Source organism: Erythrolamprus reginae, chromosome 4 (genome assembly GCF_031021105.1).
Source record: "Erythrolamprus reginae isolate rEryReg1 chromosome 4, rEryReg1.hap1, whole genome shotgun sequence".
Classification (NCBI taxonomy): Eukaryota; Metazoa; Chordata; class Lepidosauria; order Squamata; family Dipsadidae; genus Erythrolamprus; species Erythrolamprus reginae.
In genome coordinates, this window is record NC_091953.1 from 124737170 (window position 1) to 124750202 (window position 13033).

The following is a 13033-nucleotide window of genomic DNA, read 5'->3' on the forward strand; positions in this document are numbered from 1 at the left end:
TTTATTGGATTTGTAAATAAAGAACTGCGGTGGCACAGTGGTTAGAGAGATAGAGAAAGACAGACAGAGAGAGACAGAGAGAAAGAGAGAAAGATAAAGAGAGAAAGAATGGAAGAGAGAGACCATATTTTCAGAGTATAAGACGCACTGGAGTATAAAATGCACCTTAGTTTTGGGGGAGGAAAACAAGGGGAAAAGGCCTCTGCCTCCCAGCAATTTGCCAAACAGCAAACAAGATATACAGTTTGCTGTGTATTTATGTGCCTGACCTATAGAAATAACAAAGAATTGGAGAAATGTACATTATGGCAATATATTAATCCCAGAAAGTTTTCTTAAATGGAATCAATTATTTAAATAGATCTACTTCAAACATGGCTAAGTCAGGATTTAACCCGGTGGCCTTATCTTAATATTAATAATACTAATATTTAATGCTAAAACAGGACATTTCAGATTATACTTTTACAGATCTTTAAAATTGATGTGGCTTTCAGGAAGTATTCTCTGCTATTTAAAAGAAGATACAATAACACTGGACCTCTTCAGATCAAGCATTTATTTTAAAAAGCTTCTTCATTTTGTTAAGTTGTCTAGAACAATAATAAAGCAGTCTTTTAAAAAAATAAGTCTAATACATTTGAACATTCTATAGACATCTAAATTATTGACTTACCTCCTTGAAGCAAAAAACAAACAGCCACTTTCAGCCTTTGCCTCTCCCTGCAGCAATTTGCCTCTGTGCAGCTTTAGTTTCACTTTCATTTTAGCAGTGCAATCAGCTGAGTGTTGGGAGGCAGATAATCAGTGGCTTGTGCCAATCAGACTCTTCTGCTATTTTTTGCAAGAAGGTAAATTGTTGGCAGGCAGAGACGGGGGGGCGGCTGGGGGGGGCTACATTCGGTGTATAAGGTGCACCCAAGTTTTCACCCTCTCTTGGGGGATAAAAAGGTGCCTCTTATACTCTGAGATACATAGATAGATAGATAGATAGATAGATAGATAGATAGATAGATAGATAGATAGATAGATAGATAGATAGATAGATAGATAGATAGATGACAGAGATGAGAGAGAGAGATGTATATGTCTTTAGTGTTATTGCTACTAATTTTATAATATAAAAATAATAATATTATTAATAAGACTATAACCCACCAAGATCTACTCTTGATTGGAAGGAGCACCCAAGCCCCAGTAAATAGACAAATAAGCAATTTCTCTGTGTCTTGCTAAAGCCCTGATTTTGCTAAATGAGCCTGTCCTCCTACTTGCAGCTGTGGCTGGCCTTGGCCTCTCTGTGTGTCCTTGATCAAGATCACGTTGACCGCCTCTCTTCTGGAAGATGGATGGGCAAGGATGGACAGCAGAAACAGATGGTGAGGAATGGGTGAAAAAAAAAAAGTAGTTGCTGATGCTTGTTATTCACTGAGTATCTTTCAGAGTTAGTCCCCACCGTCTTTTGAGATATGTTGAGATGGATGTTACTGGATACTGAAATATGTATTCAGGAATATGTTATTCTGTGCTCCATAAGTGGTGCAATGGTTAGAGCGCAGTAGTGCAAGCTACTTCTGCTGACCACCAGCTGCCAGCAGTTTGGCAGATCAAATCTCAGTAGGCTCAAGGTTGGCTCAGCCTTCCCTCCTTCCAAGTTTGGTAAAATGAGGACCCATATTGTTGGCTGATTCTCTGTAAACCTTTTAGAGAGGGCTGTAAATCACTATGAAATGGTATATATGTCTAAATGCTATTGCTACTTGCACCTTGTGCTATAAAAAGCAGAGGTATCTATTAGCTTGAACCCGTTAATTCAGGCTGATCTTCCCAAGCTTGAGTTTGAGTTGGGCCTGGTTAGCTTTAGGTGGGACACCTGGGGGGGGGGCAGCACCAGGTATAGGAGGCTGAGAAAGAAATAGGAGGAATGCCAGCTATAAACAACAGACAGATAGGAAATGAGTTTGTTTCTATTTAATGTCATCAGCCTGAAAAGGAGAAATTTAAAATGCTCAAAACCTTTTTTATTTAATTATTTTGTCATGTGTTTACTTTCGCCAATAAGAAAGAAGTGGATATTCCTACCACAGTTTCCAAAATTCTCTATCTTTCCCACAATTCTGACATGAAAATTCCTCCGCGACCCCTTCCTCATGTTGTGGTGACCCCCAACCATAAGTCTAGCACCAATTCTGGGAAATTAAGGAGGAAAAAAATCTTGGAACGAACCACTTATTGTGCTTGGAGGAAAGGTGGACAGGAGACAAACTCAATTCTAAGAAGACTTTACTAACCTTAGACTGACCTTTTTGAAAACCTTTCAGCCGATGTGCGATAACCATGATGACGGAGAAACTGCGGCCATTATCTTATGCAACATCTGTGGGAACCTCTGCACAGACTGTGATCGATTCCTCCATCTCCATCGACGAACAAAGTCACATCAGCGACAGGTGACATATGACACACGTTTCCCAACTCTCTAGGGGGAGGGAAAATCATACTTAAAATCCACCCCACCCCGTTTTTTGTTTTGTTTTTAAAGATGGATCCAAATTCATAATTACTCGTCTAACCACATGAGAAAAGGTTTGGGTTGGTTGATAATAGGGATTTGTCAGTTTGGTTGCAGTATATGTCATTATCCCAGGCAAGCAGGGAACACCCGAACCAAGGTCAGGGCTTAGCTGGAGAACAGAGGCTGAGATTACACCCTAGGAAATGGAATTGCATAATTAACATTTTGTTTTGTTTTGTTATTAATTATTTTACTCTTTTATTTTATTATTTTTTATTTTATTTTATTACCTTATATTTTATATTATTTCATTTTTATTTTATATTTTATTTATTTTATTCTTTTACTTTATTTTTTAAAAATTACTTTATATTTTTGTATTCTTTATTTTATTTTGTATTATATAATTTTATTTTGATTTCTTTTAATTATTTTTTTTATTTTCAGTTTGGTCTAGTCTAGTGATTAAAGCACCAGGCTAGAAAGTGGGAGACTGTGAGTTCGAGTCCTGCTGTAGACATGAAATATGTTTCTAAGCTGCCCCACTGAATTTTACCACCCAGTCATAACGCAGTGGGGCAGCTTACAAATAATAGAGCTAATCAAGGCAAATAAGAGAGAGAAATGTACAAAGTCCATATTTTGAAAGCCCAGAGGGTCAGTTTCTGAGGGAGAGGGATGGTTCAAAGGATGGATGGATGGATGGATGGATATTAAATATGAATTTTTATCATCTAGGCTCCCTAGTTGCAAATCTTATTATGTGTTTGGCAAACCGAACAGGTGTTCAAAGAAGAAGAAGAAGCTATCAAAGTTGATCTTCATGAAGGCTGTGGTAGGACTAAACTCTTCTGGTTGATGGCCTTAGCCGATTCTAAAACCATGAAGGCTATGGTGGAATTCAGAGAACATACAGGTAAGATTTATTTTTAATTAAAATGTTATTTTTATCACTTGAATGGTGGCAGTGTAAAATACATCCAGCATGTAAAATGCATCCAGTGTTTGTCATAGAATGTTCATTCATTCATTCATTCATTCATTCATTCATTCATTCATTTGCATGTGTTCATGTTCAAGTTTTTTGAGCATCCTGATCAATGAAGTATCTGATGAAACGATATATTGGCTTTCAAAATAGTCTCTAGGTGGAAATCCTGACTTGCATAGGATAACACAAGCGTGGTTGGAGAAAAACTGCTGTGGTTCAGGCATGCTGATCAAAATGGGTCTTTGCCCATGCATTATGAGCTTGACTGAGATTAGAATCTAGCTTGCTGCTCCTCTTTCTCCCCTAACTTGTCTCTCCTAACCTCTGCCTGACTGATTCGATCCTGTGGGGTTGACACATTCTCAGGTCCTTCAGTTAAACCATGTCCTCTCTTGGGACCCTGAAAGTATTCTCTATAACAGCACCTGCCCCTCTGGAAAAAGATGACCCTCAAGAACTATTCCTACTGTTTTTTAACAACTATTAAAAACTGGCTCTTCACCCAGGACTTTAGCAAGGGAGAGTAGTACCACTCTGGCTTCATCGTGTTTGTCATTTCTTTAAAATCTTTGTTTTGCTGATTGAATTGTACCATCTTTCTTTGATTGTTGTGAGTTTCCCAGAGTCATTGAGATTAGATTTAGATTATTATTAAAGTTGGAAGGGACCTTGTAGGTCATCTAGTCCAATCACCCCCACTCAAGCAGGAATCCCTCCACCATTTTGGACAAATGGCAGTGCAGTCTCCCTTTGAAAGTCTCAAGTGTTGAAGCACTCACGATCATTTCAACACAATCATCTTAGTGCCCCCAAAAGATGCACCCTGCAGCTTCTTGGAGTGAGGTTGAAAAAAATCATATTCCTTCCTCAGGCCTTTCGGGGCAGCATTAATCTCAATGGGGAAGTCAAGGGGGAGGCGGTATAGTTAAATCAGGGTTAACGTGTGAATGTAGCTTTCGTGGAAAGTTATTATGATGACGCCCATCCAAAGCAGGACAATATTTATTTTCTCTTTTTTGTTGTTGTTAGCTCTAAGATTCAAAAATAATAATACCAATTATTATTTACAATAATATACAATATACAATAATGTAATTAAAAAGCCCAAAAAGAGACTTGGGTGGCACATAAATTCAAATAATAATTATGCAGAAATTATGCCTGATGGATGACTTCACCCAGCGCCTCTTATACTACAGTGTTCCCTCGATTTTCGCGGGGGATGCGTTCCGAGACCGCCCGCGAAAGTTGAATTTTCGCAAAGTAGAGATGCGGAAGTAAATACACTATTTTTGGCTATGAACAGTATCACAAGGCTTCCCTTAACACTTTAAACCCCTAAATTGCGATTTCCCATTCCCTTAGCAACCATTTAGATTATTACTCACCATGTTTATTTATTAAAGTTTATTTAAAAAAATGTTTATTAAAGGTGGGCGAAAGTTTGGTGATGACATATGACGTCACCGGGCGGGAAAAACCGTGGTATAGGGAAAAAACCCGCAAAGTGTTTTTTAATTAATATTTTTGAAAAAACGTGGTATAGCCGTTTCGCAAAGTTTGAACCCGCGAAAATCGAGGGACCACTGTATATGTCTTAAAGCAAATCACAAAAGTACAATATGTAAATTCCCTTCTTGCAGGATTTTCCCAGGGAGTCGTGTTTGACGCACAGACCCTTTCAGGATCTGTCTCTGACACCTCTGGTTCCAGAGGACCTGGCAAGTAGATCTGTGTCTGTACCAAAAAAAAAAAACCCCTGTCAAGCTGCCACCGTTATAGGCCAAGCAATATTTCTTTTGCTGCTAGATGCTTCAGTTTTCCAGGGCCTGTCTTGTCTTGGTACTGCACAGCCATGGCTGTTGGGTAGATCCTTGGCTCATGGTAGAATGGTTAACATTTGCCTGACTGATAATACATTGTTTTCTTTTCTTTCTGGTTCGGATCTAGGCAAGCCCACCACAAGCAGCTGTGAAGTATGTCGCTTCTGTGGCTGCCGAAACAGGACAGAGTTGTCGGCTGTCGGAAGTGTCTGTTCAGATGCTGATTGCCAGGTCTGTACACCCAGCAAGGCTGAGAATGTTGGAGACGAACTCCCTGGAACTCGAGGATGTCACTCCTAAGTGGCATCTCTAAGAGGATAGCTCAGCTGGGCCCCTTCCGGGTGAAGGAACGGGCGGAGCAGGGCCAGGGTGGGACAGGTATCCTCTGAGGGTTCCCCTATAGATATCAGCCAAAGATAACCAAAGCAGGCAAGACCCCTCGGCACTCATACTGCTCTTCATCCTCCTGCCCATTCAAATGCCAATTCAAAGAAGAAAAACATTTCCTTATGGACATTCAGATTTGCAGTACAGGTGGCCCTTCACTTATTGGGAAGTGAGTGAAATGTATAGAGAACTATTTGTTTAACAGACATTCACCTTAAGCATCTTTGGGTACAATGACAAAGTTTTTGTCCAGACTCATTCCATGGCTGCTGAAAGTAGGGATAATTACATTTCCTAACGTTTTAATGTCTTCTCCTTCCCATCATCAGATGGCTTCAGTTAATATAGAAACATAGAAGATTGATGGCAGAAAAAGACCTCATGGTCCATCTCGTCTGCCCCTATACCATTTCCTGTATTATTATTATTATTAGTAGTAGTAGTAGTAGTAGTAGTAGTAGTAGTAGTAGTAGTAGTATTAGTATTATTATATTTCTATGCCACCCCTCTCCAAAGACTCGGGGCGGCTAACAACAATATAAAAAGACAATGTAAACAAATCTAATATTAAAAACAATCTAAAAAAACCCAATTTAAAAAACCACTCATACATACAAGCATACCATGTATAAATTCTATAAGCCTAAGGGGAAGAGAAATTTCAATTCCCCCATGCCTGACGACAGAGGTGGGTTTTAAGGAGCTTGCGAAAGGCAGGGAGGGTGGGGGCAACTCTGATATCTGGGGGGAGCTGGTTCCAGAGGGTCGTGGCCACCACAGAGACGGCTCTTCTCCTGGGTCCCGCCAAACAACATTGCTTAGTCGACGGGACCCGGAGAAGGCCAACTCTGTGGGACCTAACCGGTCGCTGGGATTCATGTGGCAGAAGATGGTCCCGGAGATATTTTATCTTAGGATGGATATGTTTATCCCAGGCATGTTTAAATTCAGTTACTGTGGATTTACCAACCACGTCAGCTGGAAGTTTGTTCCAAGGATCTACTACTACTTCAGTAAAATAATATTTTCTCACGTTGCTTCTGCTCTTTCTCCCAAGTGACCTCACATTGTGCCCCCTTGTTCTTGTGTTCACTTTCCTATTAAAAACACTTCCCTCCTGAACTTTATTTAACCCTTTAACATGTTTAAATGTTTCGATCATGTCCCCCCTTTCCCTTCTATCCTCCAGAGTTAGACAGATTGAGTATTTGGAGTTCAAGGTCTTTTCTTTTCTGTACTTATCAGCACTGTTCCTATTATAGGGCCAGAACAAAATACCACATCGTGTCATTTAACTGGACTAGCTATGAATGGCTTGCCTTTTTTTTTTTTAGTACAGTATAGATAAGTCCTTAAGTTATGATCATAATTGAGACCAGTTGGTAAGTGAGAAGGTTTTATATTTAATACTGCAAATGATATGACAGGGGCAATAGGGCTCAGCAGTTAAAGACACTGAGCTTGTCAGTCGAAATGCTGATGGTCTGGGTTCTAATCGTTCCTTGCCCCAGATCCTGCCCATTTAGCAGTTGAAAAAGCATGCAAATGTGAGCAGATAATTAGGTGCCATCTCGGTGGGAAGGCACAGCATTCCATGCCGCCTTGGCCATATAGCCATGCTGGCCATATGACCATGGAAAATATCTTCAGATAATGTGGCTCTCTCAGCCCAGAAATGGGGATGAGCATTGTACCCTAGAGTTGGACGCACCCTAGAGTTGGATCGTGGCGTTTGACTGCCCGCCGATGTTCACGCGTTCTGATTTTCAATCGACCCGATGTTGGCATTGATGGAGCCGGTGCTGATCCTTTCCTAGGAATATGCTAAACTCGCCTGCAGCAAAACCCACCCTTGTGGCCACCCTTGCGGAGGAGTCAGGAATGAGGACCTGTGCTTGCCCTGCCTGCACGGCTGCGACAAGAGCACCCCCACCGTCCTGAAGCAAGACGCCGACGACATGTGCATGATTTGCTTCACCGAGGCACTTTCGGCAGCTCCCGCGATTCAGGTGGGCTGTTCTCTTGACACCAACCCCTGGGTCCCAGCAAGTCTGGCCAGAGAGGTTACAGCTTTCTTAATTTCTTCTGGTGGTATTGATGATATTCATATGCTTCACCTTTTTTAAAGATTTATTTATTAGATTTTGCAGATTAGAAATATATACATCACAATAATCTTTTACAGATCTTTACCCGTTTCCTTTTATTTCTTGTTTTACAGTACTATATACACTGTATTTATTTTTATTCTGGAAAGTATTGTAAATAGAATAGGTAGATGGATAAGTATAAGTTTATAATCATATGAGTGTACAGAGATATCAATGAATGAACATGTCGATATTATTATTATTATTATTATTATTATTATTATTATTATTATTATTATTATTATTATTATTAATTGGATTTGTATGCCGCCCCTCTCTGTAGACTCGGGGCGGCTAACAACAACAATAAAAACAGCATGTAACAATCCAATACTAAAACAACTAAAAACTCTTATTATAAAACCAAACATACACACGATATATAGGCAAATAGATAGAAAAATAAATAAACGAATGACTTGCTTGTTTATCCATCTGCTTCTGTATATCCTTATACATTATATATTTCATACTTTTGTGTTTATCTGTTTTTGGGCACCCTAACATGTTCTATCATACTACCTTGTTTCTATTATCTATCCAATTGTACAATTTATTGGTACAACTGATATTCATATGCTTCTATGTGTCAGAACTATCGGCTGTCCTGCTGTGGTTTAATGGGACTCTGGCACGATTGACGTTCAATATTTGAAAGGAATATTCTGTTTGGCATGGAGAATAAGCATTTAAAACATTTACAATAAGTACCAAGGGATCTTAAATTAGAACTGAGGATCTGTGAGGATACTGTGACTTTACAACATCACTTATTTAGGAAGAGCTGACTTTATTTACACTTACTTTCTGCAGCTGGACTGTAGCCATATATTCCACCTACAATGCTGCTGCCGGGTTCTAGAAAACCGATGGCTTGGGCCCCGCATTACTTTTGGGTTCATGTCCTGCCCTATTTGCAAGGTAAGTTAGTCAAGAGTTTTTATTATGCACCTGGTAATTTACATTGAAGGAGACACTTCTGTCTCCACTGATTATCCACTGATAATCTTAATGAATTAGAAGTCTGAGATTTGGAAGAAGTAAAAAAAAAATGCATGTGATCCATTACCTGCACTTATTCTATTTTTAAGTACAAATATTTACTTTACTTGTATTCCATATTTTGGATGCTGGCTCATATTTACGCCTGGCTGCACATTCCACAGTCATGTGACTGCAATTTGTGACATTTTTCCCAGTTTATATGGAGGAGGGGGGATGCCCATTAGGGAGTTTGCATTGAACACCACATAACTTGCTTAAAAATGAACATCATTGGGTCCTATTATATGAGTGCCTCAGTTTATGAAAACTAAAATTCCAATCCTAATTGCTTTGGCTGTGTTGTCTTCCCTCTTCACAGAAGGGCTGTTTACATGAACAAATTAGTTGTCAGCTGTTTTACACTGAAACAACTAAGTTTCTTTTTTGGCCCAGTAAACCGTGATTTATGGCTTACTGCTTCTTTGTTTTTAATCCAACAGAACAAAATAAACCACACGGTATTAAAGGACTTACTTGATCCAATCAAGGAGCTTTATGAGGATGTGAAGAGGAAAGCCTTAATGAGGCTGGAATATGAAGGGCTACACAAGAGCGAAGCCATCACGACACCCGGAGTTCGGTTTTATAACGACCCTGCTGGCTTTGCCATGAACAGATACGCATATTATGTTTGCTACAAATGCAAGAAGGTATGATCCAGGTTCAGATGGCAGATGTGAAATGTGTGATTGATAAATAGGGACATGCCATTTCCTGACTATTTACCAAGTTATATATTTTAGACCAGGGGTCTCCAACCGCCGGTCCGCGGACCGGGACCGGGCCGTTGGGGGTTTTCAGCCGGTCTGCGGCACCAGGGCCCCCTCGGCCTTTCCGCGCTGCCCACCGCCCGCCCGATTTGCCCCCTCTGCTCCTCTGCCACCTCCTGCCTTTCACCGCAGCTCCTCCCGCACCCGGAACGCACGCCCTGCCCGCCTCACATTTGCCGAGAGGACTTTCTCCCCGGGCTCTCAGCAAGGGGGCTGCATGAGAGGCGGGGCCGGCGGAAGGTGATATTCAATGTCGGGGGCGCACGGGCGGTTTTGCGCGCGCTCCCTATCTCCCTGCTAGCCCACTCGGAATACTGTATTCAAAATAAGAAAAGCCTTCGCCGGCAAAGGCTTTTCTTATTTTGAATACGTATTCCGAGTGGGCTAGCAGGGAGATAGGGAGCGCGCGCAAAACCGCCCGTGCGCCCCCGACATTGAATATCACCTTCCGCCGGCCCCGCCTCTCATGCAAACCCCCTTGCTGAGAGCCCGGGGCGAAAGTCCTCTCAGCAAATGTGAGGCGGGCAGGGCGTGCGCGCGTCACCGCTGAGAAGAACGGAGAGAGAACGAGAGTGAGTGAAAGCAACAGACAGCAAGATAGAGAGAAAGTGAGAAAGAGAGAGTGAGAGAAAGGGGGGAGAGAAAGAGATAGCAAGAGAGAGAGAACAAGAGAGAGAAAGAGCGTGAGAAACAAAACAAGAGAGAAAGAGTGAGAGAGAGAGAAAGCAAAAGAGACAGAAAGAAAACAAGAGAGCGAAAGTGAGAAGAAGAGAGAGAAAGAGGGGGAGAGAGAGAGAGGGGGGAGAGAGAGAAAGAGAGGGAGAAAGAGAGGGAAAGGGGGGAGAGATAGCAAGAGAGGGAGAGAGAAAGAGAGAGGGAAAGGGGGAGAGAGGGGGGAGAGAAAGAGGAGATAAAGGAAGAGGAGAGAGAGAAAGGAAGAGAAAGAAAGAAAGAGGGATAGAAAGAGAGAGAGTGAGAGATGCTCAGTGAGCCTTTCTTTGAAGTTGCCTTTCTTTCTTTCTTTCTTTCTTTCTCTTTCTTTCTTTCTTTCTTGCTCTTTTTCTTTCTCTCTTTTACCTTTCCTTCCTCTATTTCTTTTCTTTCTCCTTCCTACCTTCTTCCCTCCCTCCCTTCACTCATTCCTCTCTTACTCTCCCCTTTCATAAGTTTCCTTGCTTCCTTCCTCTGTTCCTGTCCCTTCCCTCTTTCCTTCTTTCTTCCTTCCTCCCTTCCTTTCCTCCCTTCCTTTCCTCCCTCCATTTCTTGCTTTCCTTTTCCTTCCTCCCTTCTTTCCTCCCTCATTCCCTTCTTTCACTCCTTCCTCTCTTACTCTCCCCTTTCACACCTTTCTTTGCTTCTTTGCACCCTTCTTCTGTTCCTGTACCTTCCCTTTTTCCTTCCTTCCTTCCCACCCTCCGTCCATTCATTCACCCATTCCTCTCTTGATCGCCCCTTTTACGGCGCCGCTGACAGCTAGCTCCCCCCCCCCCCCCCACCGGGCCATGGAAAACTGGTCTAGCTGAAAGCCGGTCCCTGGTGCAAAAAAGGTTGGGGACCTCTGTTTTAGATGATAACAATGATTACTCTATATCCAAGTAAATTATTCTTGACCACAAATATATTGGGAAAAATCACAATTCTGTTATTGTATTTTTATACCAAATGTATATTTCAATCCAGCTCTCACAAAAATTGAAGGTGAATTGAACTATCAGTGTTTTAGTAGTGACGTTCAACTTAACACCAAAGTGGGGTGACATTTTTCAACTTTTTTAAAAAATATATTTTTTATTGATTTTATAATATAAAACACACACACAACATATAACAAGTGCTCAGTGATTAGTGCCCACCACCAGACAACATTCATGCCCCTCCACCAAAATGGGGGCATATTTTGTATACATCTTTTTAACTCAAGAGCAATATATCTTATAAAGTGATTCCAATTTATTCCTTGTAGCTTGGTCTCGAATTCTACTGACCATATATCCTCTTACCTTGTCCCATCAGTTCCCGCAGATCAGTTTCATTGGCCGAATTCATCCTCTTATCCATAAGCTCAAACTGAATTTGATCCACCATATACTATACCAGTTTTGTATTGTCCATTTTGTCGCATCCTTCCAACTTAAGACTATTACCACCTGAGCACTTTCAGTTTAAAAACATTTCCTTTCAAGAACCTCTTTTTTCTTTCCTCTTTTCTAAATTTTTTTGCATTGTTACAAATGGCCTTTCCTACCCTCTTGTGGTGTAGGGGTTCCTGCCTAAACAGGGGTTGGATTAGATGACCTCCAAGGTGCCTTTCAACTTTTTCTATTCTATTCTATATTCAGTACCTTTTCAGTTCCTAGGGCCTTTCTCCAGATGTTTTCAGCTGCCCTAGTAGCTTAGCCCACCAAAGGCCCTCCTTTAGCAGACTTTAAGGTGGTTCATCCAGTTACTCTCAGAGGCTTTACTGCTGTAGAATCACATACACTTGGAATACATTTGGAATTAGGGCATTTTTTTCTAAATGGATACTTCCTAATGCCCTTTCTATTATTTGATTCACATGTTTCACATATAGAGAACCATCTTTCAGCTGTGGCGAGGGGGGCGTTTGCCCAGGTTCGCCTGGTGCACCAGTTGCAGCCCTATCTGGACCGGGACTCACTGCTCACAGTCACTCACGCTCTCATCACCTCGAGTTTCGACTACTGTAATGCTCTCTACATGGGGCTACCTTTGAAAAGTGTTCGGAAACTTCAGATCGTGCAGAATGCAGCTGCGAGAGCAGTCATGGGCTTCCCAACACATGCCCATGTTACACCAACACTCCGCAGTCTGCATTGGTTTCCGATCAATTTCTGGTCACAATTCAAAGTGTTGGTTATGACCTATAAAGCCCTTCATGGCATCGGACCAGAATATCTCCGGGACCGCCTTCTGCCACACGAATCCCAGCGACCGGTTAGGTCCCACAGAGTTGGCCTTCTCCGGGTCCCGTCGACTAAACAATGTCATTTGGCGGGACCCAGGAGAAGAGCCTTCTCTGTGGCGGCCCCGACCCTCTGGAACCAGCTCCCCCCAGATATCAGAGTTGCCCCCACCGTCCTTGCCTTTCGCAAGCTCCTTAAAACCCACCTCTGTCGTCAGGCATGGGGGAATTGAAATTTTTCCCTTCCCCCTAGGCTTATAGAATTTATACATGGTATGCTTGTTTGTATGATTGGTCTCTTAAATTGGGGGTTTTAAGATTGTTTTTAATATTAGATTTGTTACATTGTTTTCTTTATTGTTGTTAGCCGCCCCGAGTCTTCGGAGAGGGGCGGCATACAAATCTAATAAATAAATAAACTTTCCATTAC

The 13033-nt window shown here is 41.6% G+C and overlaps 1 protein-coding gene across 21 annotated transcripts in view; it reads left to right on the forward strand.

The window, feature by feature from the left end:
- The window catches only part of MYCBP2 (MYC binding protein 2), a 181723-nt gene that overhangs the window by 164792 nt on the left and 3898 nt on the right, over window positions 1-13033 (forward strand). For all 21 annotated transcript variants that reach the window (XM_070751329.1, XM_070751313.1, XM_070751316.1 and 18 more), the window contains 7 exons: window positions 1278-1379; window positions 2322-2450; window positions 3299-3431; window positions 5457-5560; window positions 7534-7725; window positions 8680-8787; window positions 9351-9560. In XM_070751329.1, the coding sequence (XP_070607430.1) occupies window positions 1278-1379; window positions 2322-2450; window positions 3299-3431; window positions 5457-5560; window positions 7534-7725; window positions 8680-8787; window positions 9351-9560 (978 nt within the window). The remainder of the gene's footprint in view (window positions 1-1277; window positions 1380-2321; window positions 2451-3298; window positions 3432-5456; window positions 5561-7533; window positions 7726-8679; window positions 8788-9350; window positions 9561-13033) is intronic.